Source organism: Elephantulus edwardii, unplaced genomic scaffold, assembly GCF_000299155.1.
Source record: "Elephantulus edwardii isolate Elephantulus edwardi_28Jun2011 unplaced genomic scaffold, EleEdw1.0 scaffold00211, whole genome shotgun sequence".
In the NCBI taxonomy this organism is placed as follows: Eukaryota; Metazoa; Chordata; class Mammalia; order Macroscelidea; family Macroscelididae; genus Elephantulus; species Elephantulus edwardii.
The window spans coordinates 478042-504433 of record NW_006399961.1 but is presented as its reverse complement, the minus strand read 5'-3'; the positions used below and the strand labels follow the sequence as shown (position 1 = coordinate 504433).

General features: G+C 47.8%; 2 protein-coding genes across 3 annotated transcripts in view; one reads left to right on the top strand and one right to left on the bottom strand.

Annotated features, from left to right (window-relative positions):
* Positions 1-26392, bottom strand: part of SYN3 (synapsin III) — a 785331-nt gene that overhangs the window by 466042 nt on the left and 292897 nt on the right. The window lies entirely within an intron of this gene.
* Positions 6352-26392, top strand: part of TIMP3 (TIMP metallopeptidase inhibitor 3) — a 63496-nt gene continuing 43455 nt past the window's right edge. Inside the window, exon 1 of the mRNA XM_006897528.1 lies at positions 6352-6518. Within this exon, the coding sequence (XP_006897590.1) occupies positions 6398-6518 (121 nt within the window). The 5' untranslated portion in view covers positions 6352-6397. The remainder of the gene's footprint in view (positions 6519-26392) is intronic.

The window sequence follows — 26392 nt, the reverse complement described above, 5'->3', positions numbered from 1 at the left end:
ATGATTCACAAGTATGTAGCTTCCAGAGAATGGCTTCCCTTCGGTTGCTGCTGCCAACCCAGGGGCGGAGGAGTTGGGCAGCCAGGGACGGGATGTTGGCTGGGAGCTTTGTGACCATGGCAGACGGGAGGGATTAGCTTCACCCACTCAAAGGCACCCGAACCCCACTGCCTGGTGTGGAACTGAGCCTCTCCTGTCTTTTCAGGGAGACGGCTGTGGACAGCAGGCTGGAGACTGGTGTTCTCTGGCTTACAGCGCCCCCTAGCACTGGCCTGAGGGATGGTGCTCAGCGAACTCTCCAAGGAGCTGTCTGGAGCTTGGCCCTGCGAATACAGGGAAGGATCTATGACATGCTATTCAGCACATTCAAATAATGCCTACTGGATCCTTTGCTTTCACACTTGATTCCCTGTCCTTAAGAAGCTTACAGTCCAGAAAGGGGAAATGGAGTGGAAAAAGGAAACACAGGATATTGTGGAGATATGTGGGAAGGGGAGAAGAAGAAATCAGAGAAGACATCCTGGAGGAGGTGACACTAAAGGTGAGATATTCAGGATGCATAGGAGCTCAATGACTTTCAGAAATAGTATATAGAGACCAAAAGGTAATGTTTTCTGGCCTTATAGTGCTTGCCATCTAAGAGGCAAATATAAACAAGTTTCTGGGTACACCAGGGACAAGATCCTCCTCTTTCCTAGGCCTGCAGCATCAGAATCTTCTCTGATACGCTTTGTTTTCTGCTTGGAGTCTTGGAGGAAAGAGCAGACCAGGAACTCAATCAGCGCTGATTGAGAGATTGATGGGCACTTTCCAGGCATAGGTACATTCAATTTCTCTTAAACCTGTGTAAGTGGTAAAATCTATCTTCCTTTCAGCAATATTGACCTTGTCCATGAGAACATCCCCCAGACTCTTAGACATTTTGAACACACGGGGCTCTTGGGGACCACTGAGGAAAACTTCTCATCCTATAAACACAAAACGAACTTGACCAAGGTAGGGCCATGACAACTGTAACGTTTGAAAGCAATTTCGGTTCTTCTGTTTGTTTGGTTGTACTTTTCACCCCCTTAACCTGCTGGAAAGAAGTTTTCATGCCTCTTTTTGCAGAGATATGTTCAGAATGCTATGAAAAGGTATTAGTAGGTGCTGTTGAGTCGATTATGAGTCAGAGCGACCCAACAAACAATAGATCTGGAAGCTGACAAATTTCTATCTTGTGCCAGTCTCACAATCTCTCTGTGTGGCACATGAAGCCCCTGGCTGCAGTCGCTGTGCCAATCCATCTGGTTGATGGTCTTCCTCTCCTTTGCGGCCCCTCTACCTTCCCCAGCAAGATGTCCCTCTCCAAGGCATAACTTCTATCAACATGCCCAAAGCACGCAAGACAAAACTTCACCATTCTTGCTTCTACGAAGCAATGGTACTAGGTAATAATTAGAAAAGGGAAATGTAAACACAGAGGAGATAAACCCAGGGAGAGCGCTGATTGGCTTCAAAGGCGGTTATTAACACAAGGAGAGTTATTTCCTCAGTGCACGTGGCTCTCTCTAGCTGCTGGGAACTATACAAAGAGATTGGAGAGGTCATCTAGGGAGCTGGCAATTCCTGATGCCCATTCCAGGGACAGCATGATCTGAAGTTTTCACAGAGTTTAGAGCAGTCCCACACTGAAGCTGTGCAGGCTGCCGAAAGTCCTGGCTCTGAGGGGCGGCGGCTGGGCAGCCTTGGCTCTGCCACTAGCTGACTTTGAACTTGGGACAGATTCTTTCATCTCCTTGAACCTTATTTCCTTCATGATAAAACACAGAGAGTGTTTGAAAACAGGACAGTGAGTCTCTGACCCCTTTTTTTAGCTCTAAATGGTTTTTTAAATTATTATTAAATTTTATTAGTTTTAGTGAACATTTACAGAGATTTTGGGTTTTCATTCATTCATTGTTGCACTGTTTTCTCTACCCTCCTCCCCAGTTTGTTCTTCTTCCCCCCCCCTCCAAAGCTCTAAATGTTTAAGAGGACATTTAAGTAGCACCATCTACTTTGATATGGAAGAAGTAGACACGGACTTGTTATTTTGGGGTTGGGTTGTTTTCTTTTTTTATTTATTTAAAATCTAGAAATTTTTAAAAAAAAACAACACAACCTAGAAATGTTTTAGAAAAGGGACCACCAGGTCAACCTGGTAGGTTTGAGGTCAATGAATGTCTTCAGTTCTCCCCAAGTTTAAAAATCGATTACTGTTTTTAGGTGCCAGAGGAAATTCTGAGAGCCAGTGTTTTCTTTCTTAACCACATTAGCTCTAGGTCTGTTCTATCTAGTGTACAGAGTGGCCTTGACAAAGCAATTGAGACTTGTTATTAGGCCATGGACACTGTGACACCCTGATGGATGGATACAAGGCCAGCTTACTGGATGGGCTGACTGTGTGGCAGGTAGGCTCCTTTGAGCGATGATGCAACTCACTCTGTCTCTTCCTGAATTAACCTCGCAACACTGGGTGGAAGGAATTCTGCTCAACTTAGCCATTAAAAGAGAACTTTCCAACCGAAAGACTCTTGGGGTTCATTGAACTCCAAAGACGCTTTGGGTATCAGCTAAGAGTGGGGAGCGAGAAGGAAATAAAGTGAAAGGCCATTTCATTACCTTTCAGCTGGAAAAACAATCAGATTACTCCTGGCTTACATAATTAAGTAGCTGCCATAATCAGATGCTTTGGATGTTTTTGATGAGAAACCTGCCGCTTTTAATTTTAGCAGAAGTTTCAGCAGCAGAAGCTGGAGACCGTGTTCTGGGCAAATCCTAACTTTTTGGGGGAAATGGGCACTTTGAATGAAATAATAAAATAAAGAAAGAAGAAGGAAAAAAAAAAGAATGGAAGAGAGGGGCCTCTATCACGTAAGATACTTATCTAAAGTGGATTTGGCCTGGGAAAATCTTCTCAAGCCTTCCACATGACTGGGACTGTGTAGGGATAAGAGAGCCATGCAAATCCCAGAGTAGCCTCCCTCAGTCCGTGTCCACAGTGGGAGGTCTCTCCTGAATGCCTACTCAAGATGCCCTGGGCTGCTTGTCACACCCACGCCCAAGTCCCCTGGAAACCTGCTTTGTGTTCTGAGCACTGAGGAGAAGAACTGCCAAAGACCTCAGACCCCAAACTATTTTTAGGGTGACTGAAGGGTTAGGAAACAAAGCAGAAGAAGAGGAGGCAAAACCAGCTACCAAGTGGATTCTGATTCATGGTGACTGACCCCATCCTCACCTGGGTTAGAATAGAACTGTGCTTCAAGGTACTTTCAAGGCCTGATTCATCTTATTCTTTTTTTTTTTTTTTTTCGTCAGAAATAGACCACTAGGTCTTTATCCCAAAGCACCTCTGGGTAGCCTTGAACTTCCATCCTTCTGGTTAGCAGCTGGGGGTTTGAACCATTTGTATCTCCCTTCCCCAGTGATCTGGATGAGGAAATAATATGACTACAATCCATGAAACACGGAAAATGTAGGGGTAAATATCAAAAGAGTGGGTTAGGCTGCAGTTAGAGGTATAGTAAGAAAAGACACAGTCATGAAGTGAAAAAAGCAGAAACACATGGCAAGCTAGTGCTTTCCTTCTTGAAGGTCAAAATGTTGAAAGGTATTGTAAGGGAAGTTTGAAAATATTCTTGGAATTATTGCCAATGAATTTTCTACACAGGTCATCCTAACTTCATTTCTCTGAACTGTAAATAGAGGTGTTTCTGAGGAAGAAGTTGGGTTTGCACTTTTGACCCGTATTTTCAGCCCTTATTTTATTCCAAATGTTTAGCATTCTTATAGCCCAAATGGACAAGTTTCTCTCTAACAGCATGGGGTGGGAGAAACAGAGAGAGAGACAGGGGTAGAAAGGTGGATCATTGCGAAGGAATGTTTGCACAATGATTTAGAGTTAACCACGAATGTCCAGGCTAAAATAGATTAGGAAAAAAGGCCCAGGGAACAACTTTTGAAAATTAGCCAAAAAAAAAAAAAAAAAAGAGCTATGGGAAGTCACAGCATATTGTCCAAGATAGTGTTGAGAGATTATCTCCCTCAAAGGCTGTACACTCAAAAAACCAAAAACCTCCAACAAACCAAAATAAACCTCTTTCAAACTCTTTGCTGTCAAGTTGAGAATGAATTCATATCTGACCCTCCAGAAAATCTACAAAGGCTGAAAATCACATGTGAGGAGATTGCTCATCTTTCTCCCTCAGAGAGCAGCTGGCGGGTTTGAACTACTCACCTTCGGTTTGGCAATGAAACTTGTTATCGACTAAGCCATCAGAGCTCACCTAAGGACTAAAATCACTCTAAATAGTCAAAGGTCCTTACATACCAAGAAGATTATGAAGACTGCAAGAAGCTAGGGAACAGTCTATGCTGTCAACATTAAGTCCATGTAAAAGAACGTATCACTTGGAATAAGAAGAATCAGGAAAGGAGCTGACTTCCCAGCTGACCGCTGAGTCATCTAAACTGTGCTAGTTTTCTGTACTTGGAAAGTGTGAATGACATGCTCTTTGCTTACTTAGAAGGATTTCGATGAGGTGTAAGGAGCTGTGGTAGGGAACTGTGCTTTTTTTAAAAAAAAAAAATATATATATATATATATAGCAGATGAAGTTCTGTAATAAGGAGAATGGAGGTGGTTGTTGCTGTGTACCACAAAGTCAGGATAGACCCATAGCTGACCCTCCAGTGGGTTTTCAGAGACAGTTAATCCCACGGGAGGAGATTGTCCATCCTTCCTGTGCGGAGCAGCTGGTGGCATTGAACCGTGTTCTTTTGAGATTGTAGGGCAGGTTCTTGACACTAGGCCATCAGTACTAATTATTAGTAATCACCCATTAGAAACCTTGGTGGTTAAAGCTTAGCTTTTAACCAAAAGGTGAATAGTTTGAATCCCCTAGCTGCTCCATGGCAGGAAGCTGTAGCAACCTGTTTCTGTAAGATTAGTTCTGGAAACCCTAAGAGGGCACTTTTACCCCATCCCGAGCGGGTCTGCGAGTGAAAATTGATTGAAAGGTAGGGGGTTTTGGTCTAAGTATCCATTGTAGATAGTAGTCTAGAATTCTAGATCTCTAGGACCTCGATTTAAGGTAGATTCAAGTCTGGATACCCTTAAGCTCCTTGCTAAATATAGAAAAATCTACCTGCCCGAGTCATGGTTACCGTTTGCTCCTGCCCTTGCTACTTTTTTGTCCTTTGTCCTACATAGTCCTGTACTTTCCCTTGTCTGCCTAGAACTCTCTCCTCCCCGGCCAGTCCTTCTCCTTGTGTTCATTTTAGCTCGGGGGTCCCTTCTTCAGAGAGACCCTCTCTTACTATTTTATGGGAAGTAGTGCTGTCCCCAGCCATTTCCATTTCTGGGTCCTTCATAACATACATCACTACAGAAAACTACCAGGCGTGTTCAGGGTTTACTGCTCTACTCTCCTATAAATTCCAAGATAGCAACGGTTTTGCCTTGCTCATCCCAGCATCCAGAACAGTGTTTGTTGACTGAATCCACAACCTCAGTTTCTGGGGGTTTGGAGAACCAGGGGAAACAACCAGCTATGTGGCCAGCTCCAAACGTTAGCTGATCCAGAAAAATCAGAGACAGGACCTTCTCTCTGGGTCTTCCCGCTGGCCTTGCCTACGGAGGTGGAAGGCTAGTGCCTTCTCCCTTGCATTCCTGCTAACATAGCCAGCAGCTCCAGGGCCCAGCCATCTGACCTGCAGAAGGAACCCTGCTGGTGGAGATGGTGCTAGTCGATTCTGGTTTAGGTTAGAGACGCCTAAGGGCAGGGTGGATGTGGGGCGAAGGTGTGGGCAAGCACCGAGGGAGCAGCGGCCGCGGTGGTGGAGCCCGGGCAGCGAGCGCGGGTCCCGGGTGCGCCCCAGCCCACCCACTCGCGTGCCCACAGCCGCCTTATTCCCTATAAGGAGTTGAATGGTCCGGGCGGCCCCGCCCCGCGCCCCCTGCCCCGGCCCCGCCCCTTTCGGAGGGCCGATGAGGTAATGCGGCTCTGCCATTGGTCGGAGGGCCGGGCCGCCCGCGCCCGGGGTGGGAGGGAGCCACCGGACCCGCGCTATATCACTCGGCCCACGGCGGCTGCAGCGCAGAGTGGGTAGCGGGCGGTGCACCAGAGCTCGGACGCCTTCGCCCCCTGCGCCTCCTCTCCGGCTCCGGCGACGCCAGCTCCTGCGCCCCGAGAGCGCCTTGCACAGAGTGTGCCCCGACCCCGAGGCAGCCTCGGCGGGTCCGGTTCGGGCCCCTCGGAAAGCAGCGCGCCTAAGGCCAAAAGTTGCCCGGTTCGTCTGGGCGGCGAGCTCGGCTGCAGCAGCCCCACCGGTGGCGCGCACAGCAACTTTGGAGAAGCGAGTCCCAGCCGCCGCTATGACTCCCTGGCTCGGGCTCATCGTGCTCCTGGGCAGCTGGAGCCTGGGGGACTGGGGCGCGGAGGCGTGCACATGCTCGCCCAGCCACCCCCAGGACGCCTTCTGCAACTCCGACATCGGTAAGTTGGGGGGTGGGGGGCCCTGCTCAATCTCTCGCGACGCCGGTGCGCTGCAGCTGGCCAGGGGTGCTGCTCGGGTGGTATGCCTAGCCCCTCTCTTTTTCCCCCTGCAAACGGGGCTAGGAGACTGTTTCTTCGAGCGAGGGGCGAGGGAATGAATTTCCCTACAGAGAAATCCCCAAATAGACGAAGGAACCCCTGTGCAAACTTTGGTTCTTTGAGGACCATGAAGTCCCTATCGGTGCTTTTGGCATCTGGAAAATTCGTCCACTGTTGCGGGAGAAAGTGCTGGAAAGGAGTAGGGGAGAGGCTTCCTAAAATCTGCTATGTTAACGAAAGTGCTGGGATGCTGAGTAGTTCTTTTTCTTTTTTAAAGTAAGTTCCAACCATGTGCATAGAAGTTTGTAGGAAATACTTGTAGTATTCCAGAGTTTGCGTCGTCCGCATTGGTGAAGCTCAGCCTTTTCGAGAGAATCAATCCAGCCCTGCACCCAGCCCCGTGTTTCTTAGGCAGATGTTTCTGGTACTGTGAACTGCAGACTGCCAAGCTGGTGTGGATTTAGGGGAGGAGGAAGAAGGAAAGGCTTGGAGTTGATCCTCTCCCTGGAGGAGCGGAGTTTGAGTGTTGATAGCCCGCCTGAGGTGGAGTGTGTGAGCAATCACTTACCACATAGTTGTGAAAATTCGCAGGAAGGCAGTTTACCCCTCCTTGTAATAGCATGGGGAGGGGGCTTGTTGGAGAATGAGCAGCAGAAAATAGATTTGTCACTGAAAGGAACCAGAACGGCAAGGGTCAAACCATGGTGCCAGTCCCAGGCTGGACTTGGTGAGAAAGGCCAGGGTGAGAGGTGGAACCAGTTTTTATGGAGGCTTTGGGAGTGTCCTGGGAAAACTTGTTTGGGACACTTGTGTTTGGATGTCCAGAGGTGGAGCAGCAGCTGTGAACCATCCCTCCCTCCTTTCCAGCTCATAAAGCATGCCAGCTCAGTGACCCCTGGTGTGTGTGTGTGTGTGTGTGTGTGTGTGTGTGTGTGTGTGTGTGCGCGCGCGCGCACAGGGACACGCTGGGTCTGCAGTGGCAATTCAGAGGTGAAGAAAGGAGCGTGTGTGTTTTCAGTACAGACATAAAGAGAAAGCAAATTTTCCACTGAGTCCTGGGTGAGGGGGAGGTGGCTGGAGCCTGGCAGCAGGGGGGAGCCTGGAACAGGAGGGGCACTGCTAGGCTGAATGTAGGAGAAGACAGAGAAGTGGCTGTGGTGACCAGAAGCTCAGTCCAGTTGGCAGCCGTGGGCATCTGTGTGACCTGGGGTCACCCTAGCTAGATATTTCCTGGGACCTGCTCTGGGCACCCCTCCCTTTCTCCTTGGGCTGGGGAGGATCCTGGTGCCTGCAGCCTGGGAATGCGCACCCCCTCATCTCTGACTCGCCCTTACCCGAATTCCAGTGGCCCAGTGGGTGATACTGCCATATGACTGGTGCTGGACTTGCTCTTGCCCTCGACTGTGGTCTCAGCAAGTAGCCTTAGTCAAGACAGGTGGGGATAAGGGTGGGTGCACTCACCCTTGAACCACTTCACTGACTGAGTTGGGTGTGTTCCTGGGGACTTTTCTGGCAAGGAAGGGGCTCTCATCCTCCCCACTTGCTTTGCTTTTTGGTCCCCACATTGGAATTTCACAGGGTGCAGTGGAAATGGGAGACCAGTGTTCCTGTTCCCAGAAGGGCTGGATTGACTCTGTTTTCTCCATGCCTATTTCTTGCCAGGGGTTGGGGCTGAGGCAGACAGTCACTTGCAATTTCATTGGGTTTTATTTTTGAAACAGCTTATCCCCTGCCCTCATCCCTACTTTCATAAACTAAGCTAAGAAACCGGAAAATGTCCAAACGCCGGAGCGTTGGGGTCTAGCAAAAAAGAAGAGAAGAATCTTGGATGCACTGAAACAAATCCAAGCGTGTTCCGCTTGGCTCGGTGCACTGCCCTGGTGGAAGCAATGAGCTAATCCTCTCACATACACGAGGTGTGGAGGGAGGTGTGGATATGGGCTGCTGCCTCTCTGATCTCTGGTTGATGACAAAGCCCCTGCTGGTGTCCAGTAGGTGGCTCCAGACTGTCCCAGCTCAGAGCCTTTCTGGTTTGCCTTCCAGTCTGGGTTGAAGCCCTGTTCCTTCTCTCCCTTGATTCCTTCCATCTGCCCTATGACCCCACTAATTGACTCCAAGCCCCCTAAAAAGCCTGCCGGCTTCTCCTTCCGGAACCTTCCTGTGGCTGTCTCAACCACCTGGTGCCATGTTGCCTGGCTCTTTTACAGCGTTTTGCAGGCTCTTCTCATCCACAGGTGTCTCTTTCTGCCTTGTTCTCCCTAAGCCCTAGGGACTGGCAAGGACCTTCTGGGTGAGGAGGAGTTAAAAGGTGTTTCTATGGCAACCCCAGGACCAGTACGGAGCACAAGTGTTTAGGAGAAGAATAAACTACATGCTGGCTTATAAAACACACTGTGGGGGAAAGAAAAGGACTTGGCAGCAGCCAGGATGTGTGTGCCCCCCACCAACCAGGCATCGCCCCTGAAACTTCTGACAAGACCTTGACTTTGCGGAGGAAGGGCAAAGGGAGGTGGGAGTGGAGAAGGCGGCCCCCCTGAAGTGGAGGGCCCCTCTGAACTGGAGAGCCCTCTGAACTGGAGGGGTTCTGTTTTAGCAACCCTGTCCAGCTCAGGAAGAGGGAGAGTGCCCAGAGCTTTCTGAGGGGTGAGAGTGAGTGTATGCGTGTATGCATATGTGGTTTTTGCAAGGTTAGGGCAACCAAAAGGCAGAATTCTGCTTTAGCATGCCAATCCCTTTCTCCAGCCCCATTTCCATCCATGGGCTGTCAGTTTGGGGACCTGACCACAGTGTGAGGCCCACGGCCAGTGCTGGTGGATGGATCCTGATATCCCCCAATTGTTTTGATTTGGGCCGGTGCCAGCAGATTCTTTTAGTATCAGATCTAGGTTGGTGGTTTTAGCAAAGAAGCCATTTTCAAAGGAGCCAAATCAATTCTCACTCTGTCTCCCACACACAGTCACACCCTGACTGGGCTTTGTGACTTAAAAATGGAAAAAAGAAAAAAGAAAAAAGAAAAAAAAGAGATCAGACTTCAGAGAGTTTGGGGCCCAGGAGCTAGAGGCCTTGAGGATAATGCAGAGAGGAGAGCTGCTATTGGCTAGAGAAAGGCGGGAGGAGGGGGGAAGGACCACTCTCAGTCCTCCATGGGGAGCAAGCTATTTGAAGTCTCTCATCTACCCAGCAACCTTAAGAGTTGTTACTTTCCCATTCTCCAGATGCGAAAAACTGAGGCAGAGTGAGGTAGGGCTTGCCTAACTCTACCTCAGTGGCTAAATTGAAAGACTAAACCTCTCTTAGGTATGTCATCCTTCAAAAGCTTTCCCCTTTTCATGAACCCTAAGGCAGGTGTTCCAAAAATAAAGAGGTGCAACCAGGGTGCCCCTTAGAGGCAAGGATGGGAAACTTTGCCTCACATATTCGAGCATGTTGTCAGGAAGTGCTGTTTTTAAAAGAAGACAGCATGCAGGGAAAGGTAGAGGAGTGAGAGAAAGAGAGATGCATCCTCGTCGAGGTGCACTGACACAGGGACTGTGGGCTTCCATAAGGTGGAGATGGTGGGGATGCCACAGGAAAAGGCAGCCTGTTGAGTCAAGGTAGACCCTTAGTGACCCTGAGAGCAACGGGTCTGAACCCCGTCCTGTCCTCACGATCTCTAACACACGCGACAAGCCCATTACTGCAGTCACAGTAAAGTCAGCCCCCCTGGTTGAGGGTCTTCCTCTCATTCACCTGTCAGGGTCAAGTTGATGGCATCTGACAATATCAACTATCATGTGAGAGTGAGCTTGGCTCGCAATGGGCAGAAGCCCAGTGTTAGCAGGTGGGGAAGCCAGACAGTGAGCAGGGAGGCCGAAGCTGACCGGAAAAAAATGTCTTCCTACCACTTTCCAATTTGCGGTCCTTTCACAACTCTGGGTAGACAAAGCTGGAAAAGTGGCTGCAGAAGTAGCTTATATGGAAGGGTTTCTGCTTGTTTTGCAAGAACTGCGGGAACCATTTAACTCAACTGCTGAATGGTGCATTCCAACAGGTTCATTAATATAAAACAAAATCAAAAACACAATTCTGCATTGCATTTGGCCGTTACCGCTGCAGCCGCGATGGACAAGGAGGCCCCTCCTTCTAGCCTTTGTTATAGTCCATTCCTGGGTGGCTTCGATGGACCATATGGCGTGGTGGGGAGCTCAGCTCCTCCCTCTGTGCGTGCATTACTGGACATTGTTAAGCTGTAGTTCCCTCATTGATAAAACCAGAATGGCAACAGTAAATCCATTGCCACTGGGCAGTTCTAACTCATGGTGATCCTGTATATGGTTGAGTAGAACTGTGCTCCAGGGGGTCCCCAACGGCTGACTCTTTGGGCAGTAGACTGCAGAGTCGGTGAAAGAGATAAAGAACCTCAAGGAGATGGATTGACATAGTGACCTCAGTGGTAGGCTTGAGTGTGATGGGGATCATGATGACGACGTGGAGGGGGCGAGCGGATCTGTTATTCATGGGGTCACAGTAGAATCGACAGCACCTAACCACACACTGCAGGTGTTTCTTCAGAGGTGGTCTGGATGGCCTTGAACTTGCAACCTAGTTAGCAGCTGAATGCATGATTTATTTTTTTTTACACAACGGGGAATAATTTATACTGCCTTGGTTCTTTAATTGTTAAAATTACTATTATAATTTGAATATGTTCTATGCACACTTCTCTCCCTCTGTATATCTGTCTCTACTCATCTTTATCTGTTAATCTCTCTTTGTAGAACTCTATGAAAAAGTCCTTTTTTGATCACTATCCCAAATTCTGTTTCCTCCTATACCCTTTCTTCTCTATGCATTTCTGAGCATAGACACCGGCAGAAAGTCTACCTATTGCTTTTTCCTTTTTTTACATATTATTTCTGTTTTTCTTTTATCATTATTATTATTATTAATTTTAATGAAAATTTAAAGAGATTTTGGATTTCCATTCATTCATTGTTCACTTTTTTCCCTACCAACATCTCCCCTCCAGTTCGTTCTTCTCTTTGAAAACTAAAAGAAAAATTCTTTCATTGTTATACAGTCCTTCCCCCCAAGTCCACTCCATTATGCAGCCTTCGTTCTGGACTCGTCATGACAATAATACCTAATCACATATCCCTTTAAAATAGTTCTCTCTCTTATCTGTTTCAATGCAGTATATATAATTTATCTCATCTTTCTCAGTCTCTCCCTGCCAACCCCTATATCAGTCCCATTTTACAACAGTGGCACTATTCAGTATTTGTCCTTTTGTGACTAAGATATTTCACTCAGCATAATGTCCTCCAGGGCCACCCATTTTGTATAATGATTCATGAGTTCCTTGTTTTTTAATGCAGCATAGTATTCCGTTGTGTGAATATACCAGAGCTTCTCTATCCATTTGTTTGTTGATGGGCACTTAGGTTGTTTCCAACTCTTTGCTGTTGTGAACAAAGATGCAGTAAACATGGGTGTGCATAGGAGAACACTATACTTGATGGTCTAGGACTTTGGTGTACTTGACCCAAGCCATAGTGTTTGTTTTCAGTCACCTCACAAGACAGAACAATGAACAAGGAAGGCCAAAGAAGAATTGATTTCTTTAAATGATGATGTTGGAGGATACTGAAAGTACTATGGATTCACTGAAGAATGTGGAAATCTACTAGAATGTTTCTTACCAGGGAGAGTAGTGAGACTTTGTCTCACATGTTTTGTACGTATTATTAGGATAACACACCCTGCTTGGTAAAGTAGAGGTCAGACGTAAAAATACCTCCAAGAAGGGAGATGAACACAGTGGCTGCAACAATGGGCTCAAATGTAGTAACAATTTTAAGGACTGAGCATAAGGATGGACTGGGCAGTGTTTTGTTTTGGAATACATAAGATTGCTACGAATTGGAATCAATTCCGTGGCACCTAACAACAACGCTACTACATAGAGTATTCCGTTTTTTTCAGCCTACAATATGTATTACTGCTCTTTCTTAGAATACATATAATTATACTTCATTCTGTTTCTGTACACCTCCTTCTTGGGACTTAACCAATGTGTTAGGTTCCAAAGACTGAGTTGTTAAGTGGAAATAGGGATTATGTGAAAATGGAGAATGACTACATCCCCTCACAGTGCGAAGGATGACTACACCATTGGGTAACTGCCAGATTACCTCATTACATAATTGCCAAATTACCTAACCACTGCATTTCAATATCAGGTCATTGCCAAACCACTGAGAATCATGGCCCAGCCTCACCTTAACCAAGACAACCATTGTTACTTTCACCTTGTACCTGGGCACTCGTGACCTTCAGATGTATGTTATTAGTTAACAAAATAATTGGATAGAGTTTTATTTACTAGCGTCATAAATGCAAACCATCCAGTAACGACGTCATTGAGAAGTGAGGAGTAGGTGTATGATGGTGCATGTGGCTATGATTGTAAAGCTATTAATTATGAAAAGGAACCATAGTACTATAGTGTATCACATGTTAGCTTACTAACCAGCTACCCTTTGGTAGCTGTTTGAATCTACTAGCTGCTCCACAGAAGAGAGAAAGAGAGAGAGAGAGACAGCCTTGAAAATCCAACGGAGAGTCACCATGAATCAGTGTCAACTCGACGGCAGTGTTTCCTTACTTTTGGTTATAAATTATCAAATGATTATCATATGCCAAGCATCATTTTAACAAATTTACATGCATTTCCCAGTTTAATTCCCCCAATAGTTCTATAAAGCAGTTGTGCTGTTGCCGCTTTCATCTATGGATGACAAAACTGAGTCTTAGAAAAAGTTATAACTTGCTCAAGGTTATACAGCTGGTAAACAGCAGAACCAGTATTTAAACCTCTGGTGACCTTGTGGTAAGAAGCTGTGCTGCAATCTCAAAGGTTCACTGTTCATACCCAACAAACTCTCTGCGGGAGAAGGATGGACAGTCTCCTCCCATGCAGTTTATTTCTGCCTCTAAAAACCTGCTGGAGGGTCAGCTATGGGTCGGTTCCAACTCATGGGCACACAATAACAACAACATCAATGAAAATTATATAGTACATTATAATCTTCTTCTTCTAAGTCACTGGTAGATGTTGTTGAGTTGATTTCTGTTCATAGTGACCCTGTATGACTGAGTAGAATGGCCCAAAAGGGGATTGTTTGTTTACTGGAATCTTTATGGAGGAAGGCCACCTGGCCACTCTGCTATGGTCATTGTGTAGGTTTCAACCAGTAACTTTTGGTTAGCTGCTGAGTGCTGCCCAAAAAAACACAGCCAAAAAAAAAGAAAATCTCAAACCCAAACCCAACCCATTTCTGTTGGGTAGATTTTTACTTAAGACCCCATACCCAGAGTAGGATCTCCAAGCCCCAAAAGGTTTCTGAAGTTGTCTATCTTTCTGGAAGCAAACAACTCCATCTTTATCTCATGGAATGGCTGGTGAGTTTGAACCTGTGACTTTCTGGTTAGTAGCTGTGCTCTTTGAACCACTATGCTATCATGGATCCTCTCACTCACTAGGCCAAAATTTCTCTAACCAGTGACTATGGAGGTTCTTACAGGCCCTTTATCCTTAAAAAGGACTCGGCACCAAATAGACACAGCACAGTCCTCTTGTTCACGTGGACAGGGGTTTCTCCATCCAGACACACAGGATCATTGGACACAAGTCACTCACATTTAGCTGCTTGACAGGCCCCTCTTTCCCTTCTGCAGCGGCTGTGTTAACAGAGTGCTTTTTTCGATGTTTCCGTTTAAAGGGACGGGAGAACTAGATCCCTGTCCCTGGGATATTCCCAGCGCATTCCTTAAAAGGGAAAAATGATTTCTCATTTCTGTTGCCTGGCTGAACTTGCTTTTCTTTTTCGCCCTCCTTTGACTCTTTGTAAGGGAACACAATTGGGTCCATTTAGACCACGCTAAACAGGGTGTTTTTTGTGGGGAGAGCTGGTCTTAAGAGCTAGGAAAGCCATGGCCCTTGACTTTCTAAAGATTATAGAACAATTCAGCAGAGGGTGCTTTTATTTATTATTGGGTTTTCCCTCCCCTCCCCTTCATTATGAAGAGTAGGCCTGATACTACACTGAATCCATTTGACGTTGGGCTTTTGCAGACCCCCAGGTTCACAAGCACACAAGGATGTGTTTTGTGGACCCACTATGACTCCTACATTGGGTTTTGTGTGCGTCCCTAGATGTGGCCTAGCTTACTGGTGCTGGTTAGTCTTTGTTGCTCTAGTCCCCTGTTCTTGCATTTGGATTGTGTTGGGTGGGCATGGTGGGATAGCCACGTGGATGGAGATGGACTGCTGAGGGTTGCGGGAAAGGTAGACTCCAGCCAAGAGATTCAAGGGTCTCTTCATTCTGGGAGCTAGAAGGGCTGGCATAAAACTCTCCCAGGGGTCTTGGGATAAAGCATCTTGAAACGACCTTTTCAAGCACCACATCTGCCCATCTATCAAGCTGGTCTCACTGGCCCTTCCCACTCCAGCCATTCAGTCTCTCTCTGGACTTTGGTGTAGTTCCTCCAACTCTTCAGTCACATTGTGTTTTCCCCAGTCTCATTTCATCTCATTTCCCTTCCTATGCCCTGGCACTGATGTCAGAGAATAGTCAAGACCCAAATGGTAAAATGGTAAACATTCTTTTTCTTCAAACTATCTATATGTAAAAGCCAAACTCCCTGAAGCTTCATGGGAAATCTCCAGGCTTTTTGGGAAACTCCCTTGGCTAGGAGAGACTCAAGGGTGATGTAGCCTTTGAGCCCTCTAACCCATTACAGAGAGAGGCTTCTGATAGGCTGGCTACATTACTTGTCAGCTCTAGTCCCGCCTTCAGGTGGGTTAGGTCAGAAGTGAGCATAACATTCTACCATCTTCTAGGGGGGAAAAAGAGAGAGACAGAGAGAGAGACTTTTGAGTCACCCAGAATATCAACTACCATTCATTGAGGTGGTCTTTCTACGCACCAGGCCCTATACCCGAGACCTTCTATTTCATTGCCTTCAGACCTCCTCAGCAGGTAGAGATTCCTATCCCGGATGGCTGGTGAGCAGAGTCAGACAGATAAAATCACAGTGCGAAGACACGGACAAGCCAGAATTCACGCCTAGCCTACCTCGGAAACCTGGACTTGGATTCCAGCCCTTGAGTAGACTAAGGCCAGGACTCCTTGTTCTTGGGAAGACTCTGCGCCTTTTGTGACTTCTCCACCCTGGACTTCTGGCTCCGTTTGCCAGGGCTCCCCTCAGTATTCTCATCTATGATTTTCTTTGGAGCTGTCCTTCCCACACCTCTCTCCCTGCTGCCCTTCTGTCCTAAGTCAGTCCTCAGGTACCAGCCAAACCTGACCGTCATCACCCATTTCTGTGCTCATCTCAGCAGCCCTCCACCTTGTCATCACCAAGGAGTATTTGTATTACTTTTTTCCTCTCAAAGGATCGATCCCATGTTTGGAGAAAATGGTATCCATCATAATGTTATGTGCCGACTGTTAACTATTTTTTTTCTCCATTTAAGCCAAAATCCATCTCTGACTGTCGACCCCAGCCAATTATTACACTGACGTAATCAACTAGTGCTAATTACGGGTAGCCAAAAAAGCAGTGAAACTTGGCATTTCCGCCGGCCCAGGAAGCTTTCTCATGAGCTGCTGGATGGTGGTATGATTTGGGTTGGCTTTCTGAAATGCTGAAAATAGTTTCTGGGTTCCAGTATAAGTCCCTGGGCCTGATTCTCTGGAGAGCGATTCTTCAGTTTCATGCCAGTCCATTGTGTCGCCTCTCTGTGAGCAGGCCCCTTGCCATCTTCCCGTGTTGCCTGCAGTGCTGAGATGGGGCTGGGGAGGGGAACACGTCACCCCTCTGTCCCTATCGAGTTTGCAGTTCATGTTACAGGAGGTGACACAGGCCCAGGGTCTTGCTTTCCTGTATTAATCTCTGAGTGACTGGCACAAACTGGGACATCTTCTAGAGCAAAGGACTTATTAAATCACTTTGGGCAGGTGGCCTTGAGGTATCTTTCCCAGCTGGGGTGGAACTGAATGGCCTTTTTGGTTGGTTGTTCAAAAGGGTAAGAGGTCCGAGGGGTGGGGAGCAGGTTCTCAGAGAACTTTTCCTGATTGGTTCAGCGTCCCTCTGGGAGCTTGAGATGCTTTGGCTGCCATGGAGGACTGGTCAGTGCTGCTCAACATCCCAGTTCTGATTTATGTCCCCTTAAACCTTATCACCTAACAGTGGCATTCACGGCTCACAGAGGAGAGACTTGCAGTATTCCCAGGCCTGCCGCCACCTGGCTTTGTGTGGGGGTGGGGAAGGGAAGGAGAGCTGTAAGATTTGGCTTGGAGGAGGCCAAGGTGAAGTTCAGCCAGTGGGAAAACAGCCCTGGGATGACTGGGGGTGGAGCGCTGACGGAGCCCCTGAGCGCCCTTCCGGACCCAGTGCCCTTCCATATCACTCAGCCCTCACCTCCTCCCTCATTGCACAATGTTGATCCCTCTTGGAAGGAGATGGCCTCTTACAGGAGAGGGGGACAGACTCATTGAGAAATCCCAGGGCACCTGCCCTCCCTGACAGTGAGGCCCAGGACAAATGAGTGAGGGTCAGACTTTAGGAAGACTTGTTTTTGTGACCTGATGGACACCCCCCCCCCGGGGTTGGCTAAAGTGACACACTTCGTATGTGAGGAAGCGCTCTCTTTTGACCTTGACTTTATCATTCTCATGAATAGACAAGTAGCATCTTAATTTGGGGGGGGGGAAGTGACTTATGTAAATCCTATTGCTCACAAGCTTGGCACGTTCTCTGGACTCAAGTTTCCTCATATGTAAAGATGGGGAAAGAGTAATAGCACTTAGTGTACCAGTTAAGGCAAGGGTAAATAAAGGAGATGATTCCTGGGAAATGTTTAGCCCAGCATCCGCCACATGGTTCACTTTTAGCAATGGTGTTATGTACGACTGAGTTGGAGCTGACCCATAGCTGACCTAACGGCAGGTTTTCAGAGGCCGTAAATTCTACAGGAGATTGGCCATCTTTTGCCAGCTGAGTCACTGGTGGATTTGAACCATATGCCTTTGGGTTGACAGTGCAGATCCTTACCACGAGGCCGCCAGACACCCTTGCTTTAATCAGCAGCAGTTATGATAACATAGAAATAGTTGCTGTTACTTGCTGTCTAGTCGATTCCAAGTCATGATAGCCTTCACGGATCCAGAGTTCCCTGGTGCAGGGTTTAACACACTTGGCTGCTAATTGGAAGGCTGGAGGTTTGAGTCCAGCTAGAAGGGCCCTGGCGTGAAAGTCTTGGCTGTCTCCTTCCAGCACTGCAGCCACTGACATGCAACTCTGACCCGTACAGGATCATTGCAGGTTGGGATCAAGTGACTTATGTGACAGGGATCATGTGATCTCTTTATTTACACGTGGAATATAAGCTCCTGAGCGTTGCGTGACCTTTTTCCAGGTACATGCAGAAAGCTGAGTTTCAAAAGCCTGGTTTTCTTGACACTTAAATCTCTGCCTCCCCACTTCCTCACAGTCCCTGGGACAACAAAACAAGCAACATGTTGCCAGCTTAACATTCCTAGGACTGTATTTTAGAATCTTGCGTCCACTTGGTCTCATTTGGTGACCCCCACCACCTTGGTGAGGCGAGCAGGACAGAGGGCTCTGAGGCTGGATTCATTTGCATTTAACGGACGTTGATGGTCGTAGTTGTTCAGCTCTGCAGCCAGTATATTGAGATTTGAACCCACGTCCTCTGAGGCCTGGTCCAAACTCTGTTAAGAGTCTAGTGCAGCCCTTCCTTCCTTTAGACCACTTCAGCACATTTGCTCTGCTGGACAGAGGTAGAAGGCACTGGGGGAGCCAGAGGGAGAGTGAGGGAAATAGACTGATGATAATGAACATCCTGGCAGTTCTCTCAGAGTCCTGGCCACTACCTTTCTCCCTGACCCTGGAATCACCTTCATGATGTCATCCTGTTCAGGTTTCAACTGCAAAATATGCAAAATATGCAAAATAGCAGGATCATCTGTGTGTGCTATGCCTCGTGTATTTTATTCACATATACATTTAGCGTAATCCGTACCTCATTGAATGCTTATTATGAGTCATAACCCCTGGAGGGGTTCCGTCTTCTAGCTGAATAATCAAGAGTCTAAATCCATCAGTCACACCCTTTGGAAGATAATTTCTTTAGCAACAAAGTCTATTGAAATAAGAGGCAGGGTCACAAAACCTCTGAGGAGCTGAGCTGCCCGATCTGATGATGTCTCTGACCACTAGACTTTCTGGAAGAGCAAAGCTGATAGGCCACAGAAGGGGCACCCCCGCAGACTTAGTCTAGGCTGGAACCAGGAGTCGAGGTCATTTCAGTGTCTTGCCATCGACTGCTAGAGGGCTGGGCAGGAAAATAACCTGGAACCATACTAATGCCCCTGGAAAAGCCAACAGGCCAGAGAATGAGATGGCTACTCAATATATGTGTCCTACGCTGTGTGTGTCAGAGAAAGAGAGGGAGAAGAAGATACGTGCTTTCACCAGCAAGCTCAGTAAAGAAAAGCTGTTCTAAACGCCCAAGAGAGTGTATGAAACCGTGCTGAGCACCTCGGAGGGTAAAACAAAAGCCATTGCTCATCCTTGCCGAACAGGGAAGACAAGGGACTTGGAAAAGCAGAGCAGAGATTTAGGACCACAGGTGCTGACAAGTGTGCTCACATCCTGGGGCGCTTTGGCAGTTTGACGGATCTTATTTATTCAGGGGGCTCCTTTAAGCCAGAGGAGATTGCTGGAGGCCCCTAAAATTTAATGCCCCACCTGGATCCTTCACATCTGTGCTTTATTTTTAAAAAAAGTTAACCCCAAATAGTTCAGATTCCTCCTGGCACCCCTTGGAGAGCTAACTGACAACAGGGGGACAGACAGGGAAAGGTCAGATCACACTGCCCAGTAGAAACATACCACTCACTAGCTGCATGAGCCAGGCGTGGATGTCGTTTTAAACTCCCTGGTTATGATTATTGGGAATCACCGTGGATTGATTTGGATTCAGGGCGACCTGATGTGGTCAGCAGGATAGCTCTAGTGGCTTAGCAAGTTGTGACTTTTTGACAAGCAGATTTATCTAGTTTATCCGAACAGCCAACCTTTGGACTAGTCCTTCAGCATTTTAACCATGTTTATCGCCTGGGGACTCAGCAAAATTCATTTTCATCATGTCTTTTATATAACCCAACATACCCAGAATGTAATTAATTTAAAAAAAATTATTGAGCTTTTTGTTGCTGTTGTTGTTGTGTACTGTCAAGTCAGATCCAACCCATAGTTGACCCTCCAGTGGGTTTTCAGAGGCTGTGGAGGGAGATTGTCCAGCTTTCTCCTGCTGACCCCCTGGGGGACCTGAACCTCTGTGTTTGGGTTCAGGTTGGTAACGCAACTCCTTACCAATAGGCCTCCAGAACCCCCTATTAACTTAGAAGTTAGGAATTATCATTATCATCATTTCCCCATTTTACAGATGATAAAACTGAGGCAGAGAGAGAGAGCGCGTGAGAGAAAGAGAATGCACCTCAAATAACTTGCTTAATATGCAGCTAGTACCTGAGGGAGAGCCAGGATTGACCGCAGATTCCTGACTCCTGAGTCCTAAATCCTCAATCACAAGTCATGTGCAAGGCCCAGCAGCTGTGAGGTAAGGTGAGCTTGCCTTGGACCCGGTACTTCAGCTCCCACCCTCCAGGTTAGAAACCTCGTACAGCCAGGTACCTCTTGATTGCAGCACTTTCCGCCTTAACTGTGGAGGCTCTGAACTGCTTTGTGCTTGATTGGAGGGGTCTGGGCATCTCCTCCCGCCCCAAGGCTGCCCCAGGCCACAAGGTGTGGGTGGCAGTGGCGGAATTCCTGGCCGAGCTCGGCAGAGTGGGACGAGGAACACTTGTCCAGTCGGCCTCACGAGCTGGGCGAGGTCACTGTACCAAGTTGGAAAGTGGTATGCGGCTAATTGCAGGGGGGAGGCTGAGAGGATTAACACTCTGGAAATAGACATCAGCAAACTAAGAATAGCCCCGCTGCCTGGAAATGGCTGGGTTTTCCTGACCACTGGCCATCACACTTAGTAGATGCTCAGTAAATGTGGGTAAAATTCAGTCATAAACCAATCCTGAACATGGGTCCTGGAGGGGGGCTCACCGTTCAGACTGTGTTCTGTATAAAAGGAGAATTGAGCCAGGTTATTTGAGTTTTCCTCTAGATGAGGACTCTGCTGTCTTGACTTGCCTCCTTTTGTTGGTCCAGGGAATAGTGCAGGCAATTGGGAGTGCCAGGGAGAAACTTGGGCCATTCGTGCTGTTAGCTCTCCCCTTCAACCTGGTTTGTTGCCTGCCATCTCGACAGGCTAGGAAGATGCTGGTCACTTCTTCTTGCCCCTTTATGAAGACTTGGGGGGCTCCCCAGAGTACTTTTGACTCCCTGAGGGGTTGTTGTTTGTTGTTATGTGCCGTCGAGTCGCTTGCGACTCATAGCGACCCTATGTACAACAGCCCTAAACTCTGCTCTGTCCTGTGCCAATCGCACTGTCTCTGACACTCCCATCCCAATTATCCCAGTCACTGAATCAATCCACCTCATAGAGGGCCTTCCTCTCCTGCGCTGTCCCTCCACCCTCCCAAGCATGGGGTGCACACCTTTAATAGTTGGCTGCTAACTTCAAGGCTGATGGCCCACTGAATCCATCCAGAGGCGGCTCAGAGGAAGGCATGCTGAAAACATGTGGAGACGAGGCTGCCCTGACACACACAGGGTTCTGGTGAATCCGAGCCACCGGCGAGTGTGTGGTGTGATGCGTTGGCGAACTCTAGTCACTGGCAGCCTCACCATGGGAGCATCCCTCCTCTAGCGCCAAGCTCCTGAGTCCTTGCTAAATGCCACCACATCACTGTCTCAGGAGAATTGAGGCTGCCTTCCTGGCGGAAACCCAGCACCACCACCTCTCATCCGTCCTCCTGTGAGTTGAGAGGGTAGAGGAGCTGGTACTTGAAGACTTGAAGGTACTCCTGTGGCATTCTATAGGTGAAGCATTGGGCTGCCAACAAGCCGGTCAGCAGTTTGAGCCCACTAGCTGCTCCATAGGAGAATGAAGACCAGTCTGCTCCTGTAAAGATTTACGGCCTTGGGAACCCTGTGGGGACTGTTCTGCTCTGTCCTGTGTCTGCCATGAGTCAAAATTGACTTGGCAACAGCCCTGGGACTACCTGAAAATATGTTTCTTAAGGTGTAATCTGCGTAGTACCTATATGAAATGCTGGGTCATATGGAATTTCTGTGTTCAGCTTTTTGAAGAAGCACCAAACTGCCTTCCAGAATGGTTGCACCATTATACAGTCCCCCTGACAATATATAATAGTTCCTTTCTTGCCACATCCTCTCCAACAGTTATTACTTGCAGCCCTGTTAAACCTTTCCATGGTTACTGGAGTGAGATGGTACCTCATTGTGGCTTTTATTTGCATCTCTCTTATGGCCAGTGATTTGGAGCATTTCTTTATGTGTCTGTTTGCCATTCAAGTATCTTCCTCTGTAAAAATTCTTTCCATGTCTTTTGCTCTTTTTGTAATTGGGTTATCCGTCTTTTTCTTGTGGGAGACCAGAAATATTCTGTAAACTCTCGTTATAAGACTCTTGTCTGAGATGGTATCGCCAAATGTTTGTTCCCAGTTGGTAGGTTTGCCTTCAAAGTTTTCAGAATGCTGCTTTGCCTCTTTTTTATCTTTGCCTCTTGGAACTACATCAGTGCAGTTAAGGTTTTGAGAAGTCCTGTTACAAGGATACCCACTGAGCTCTGTTTAGTTCTGTGTTTCCTCAACATTTCTGGCCAAGGGGCCTGCTTGTGCAAAGAAACACCCTGAGCTCATTCTGTGAGCTCAGACTCAGATGAGAAGTCTGAAAACCATTTGCCCATCAAGGGACTGGAGAATTGAAAGAGAAAGCAAGAACGATTCTCTACGTTGCTCGGGAAAGTTGCCCACCTGGTTCCACCTAAGAGAAATGGGAGCATCAGTGTGAGAAGACGCTTTGGATTGGGCAGAAGAAAACACTGGCCAGGTTTAAGGACCAGTCTGTTGGCTCAGTTCTAGGCAGACTTCAGACTTCTAAATCTTAGTATCTTCTTTCTACCAGTTGGGGCTTGGTGGGAGGAAGATGTGACTGGTGTGAAGGTGGGCTTCTTAACAGACTTTCAGGGTGAGTGGACAGGTGGATGGTGGAGAGAAGGCACCGACTTCACACCTGTATACTCCCATCACTCGTTCCTGGGCCTCTCAGCCTCAGCTCACACCTCTCTGGTCTAGTCTTCTTTTAGATCATGCTTCTTAATCACTGTACAGACAGAAGCAGTTTCTTGAGAATCTGATAAGAGCTATGCATACAGATTTCAGGGGGTCCAGAGACCCTTCGAAAGACTGCTGAATAACTCCCACCCATCCATCTTATCATAGCGAATCACTGAGTCATCCATAATATATTAATAAAAATAACTGAAATACCCTGATTTAATCCCAAATTTCCTAGAAGTTAAGGATCCTCCAAATTCAGTGATTGGTGTGATTGACTAAATGATTGTGGATGGATATTTTTACTAAGTCCACATAGGACATGAAATGACCAATTCCATCTCCTTGGATGTGTCCCTGGGCAGAGCAAGAGTGGGCACTTGTAGCCTATGAAGGACATCAGATCTTCTCAAGTTTGTGCCAGGAAAAAGTCACTTAGCCAAGGTCCTAGGGACCGTGTTAAGCTCGTTAAGTTGCCATCAAGTGGACTTTAACCCACAAAAGCCTTGTATCATCTCCACAGTCATTATTAACCTCATTGTACAGTACTGTGTTGTGATACATAGTGTTTCCACTGGCTCCTTTTCAGATGATCACCAGGCCTTTCTTCCTAGTCTTTGAAAGCTTCAGTGAAATGATTACCGCAGGTATTTGAAATACTGGTGGCATAGCTTTCAACATCATTGCAATACACAAATTATCACAGCATAGGTAACTGGCAGATAGATAGTGACAGGAAGTTGGTGGGATAGAAAAAGAGACTTAGTGCTCCCCAAAGAAGAAAACCCCAGCGTGTCTCTGCCCTCTCTGGCTTTGTGGTTCCCCTTTAGGGCCTCTTGATAGAGTTAATGAGACATTGTGGGTCCCTAAGTGCTGGCATCCAGGCCCTGGCTTTCAGGATATTTACACAAGTGAGGAAAGGAAGGACCAGTGAGCGGAAGGGAAGAGAAACCCACAACTCCTTTTCCAGGCTGGCCCATCCTGTGGAGTGGGGGCTGGCAGAGGTGAATGGCTGCGTGTGTGCAGCCCCCCTCCCCAAGTTTGGGCCTCCTGCCTGGGCTCCTGTCCCCTGCACCATTAACTTGGAAAGCTCAGGCTGGACTGTGGTCAGACAGAGGAAGAGCCTGTGGGTAGGAGGGCTTCCAGACTTCCACCTGGGGCTGGCAAAGCAGCTGGGGCTGGCAGGAGAGTACAGGTAGGGCCTGGGTCGGGAGGCCCGGCAGTGTGGGCTGGGGAAGCATTCCCTGTCATGGGGCTCTGACGCCTTCTGAGGATTCCAGGCTGTGGGGTCACTTGGCCCCAGGCGCTCTCCCCAACTCCTTGCCCCCTCCTTCATAATTTCCTACTTCCTGCCTCCTTCTCCTCTGACACAGTTATAAATAACCCGGGGCTGGCCCCTGCGCCTAAGTATAGGTGAGCCAGGGGAAGGTGGGGGGAATGAAGGGAGGATCTGGCCATTTGGTCAGGGGGGTGTCACAGGGTTTCAGGTTGCTTGCGCAAATTTTGTTTTCTTGGTTTTTTTTCTACTGGAGAGAGAGGTAGTACGAGGATAGGTTTGCGTTCGAGGACTTAGTTTGTGTTCGCTGGGAGAGGCTTGGCCCACCATGGGTGGGTGCTGGGTCATTTCTGCTCTGCTCTCTAGGTCCAGAGGGCTGGAAGGACACTCAGAGGGGAGACCCTTGAGGCCTTGCACAGGGCAGGACACTATGCCTCAGTCCTATGGTCATCTTTCCCAGGCCCAGCCCATGGAGACCAAACCTGCCATAGGCCTATTTCAGTACCTCTAACTCTTCCTTTCTCATTGGCCAAGCTCTTGAGACCAGTTGTCCACCAGTTTCACTGTCTCCCACCCAGCTGGACCCAGAGTCTCAGGTCTGTGTCCACCAACACACACACACACACACACACACACACACACACACACACACACACACACACACACACAGATATAGATATCTAGATATATGTTGTTGTTATGTGCCGTCGAGTCGCCTGAGACTCATAGCGACCCTATGTACAACAGCCCTAAACTCTGCTCTGTCCTGTGCCAATCGCACTGTCTCCAACACACCCATCCCAATTACCCCAGTCACTGAATCAATCCACTTCATAGAGGGCCTTCCTCTCCTGCACTGTCCCTTCACCCTACTAAGCATGATGTCCCTCTCCAAGGTCCGGGTCACTCCTTACAACATCTCCAAAGTATGTTAGACGGAGCCTCAGAATCCTTGCCTCCAGGGAGTCGCCCAGTTTAACCCTCTCCAGGATGAAACTTTTTGTTTTCTTAGCAGTCCATGGTACCCTCAGTACTCTTATCCAGCACCACAGCTCAAAGGCGTCAATCCTCCTTCTGTCCTCCTTAGTCATTGTCCAACTCTCTGACGCATAACAAATGATAGCAAAGACCATGGCCTGTATCAGATGCGCCTTAGTCTCCAGAGAGATACCATTGCTCTTCAGTACTTTGGAGAGGTCCCTAACAGCAGACTTTCCCATGGCAATGCGTCTTTTAATTTCCTGGCTACTAGTGCTAAGAGTGTGACTGTGGAGCCAAGCAAACTAAAGCTGTGAACAATCTCTGTCTCTTCACCATCCCTCCTGATGCTACCAGTTGGTCCAGTGGTAAGAATCTTTGTCTTCTTGACACTGAGCCTCGATCTATATTGGAGGCTGCAGTCCTTGACCCTCTGCAGCAAGTGCTTCAGGTCCTCCTCAGTTTCAGCAAACATATCTGTCTCTACATCTATCTCTAATCTATACATATATTCTTTGAACAAAGATGCCTGTTTTCTAGGAGAACCTGAATGGTGCATATGCTTATTTTCTGCTAACTGAAAGGTTGGTAGTTGGTAGGTACCTCAGAAGAAAGACCTGACAGTCTAGTTCTAACATAGTGAGGGTGACGTGATCCAGCATCAACTTGATAGCAAATGATTTCATTTTTTTAAAAAAATATATTCTGGGCTCTGACACAAGGGAGCTCTGTAGTGTTGCCCACAGGGGGTCCGCTGACCCGAAGGCCGTGCCTCTCTGGAGCTTTGATTCTGCCAGCAGCTCTGTGGGAGAAAGATGGGCAATCTCCCTCCTGAGAAACACAATGGAGGACTGGCCATGAGTGGGTTCCACTCGAGGGCAGTACAGGAGAGAAGCTCTGAGTCCCCTGAGTGATGCAGGTACGTTAAGCACTCTGTTAGCTGGAACGTTGTAGATGCAAACCCACTCAGAGACCTTGGAGTAAAAGGCCTGGTGGTCTGCTTCTGACAGCCTTGAGAACACCACGGAGTCGCCTTACTCGGCGCATGGGGTCTCCATGGATCAGCGTTGACACACAGCTCTAACAACAAGCAGCACTAACACACAGGGCGGCCACGAGTTGGAACCGACCAGAGGCAGCTTTATTCTCCTGGCCAGCGGGTGCAGGACTGAGAACACAAAGATGAATTAGCC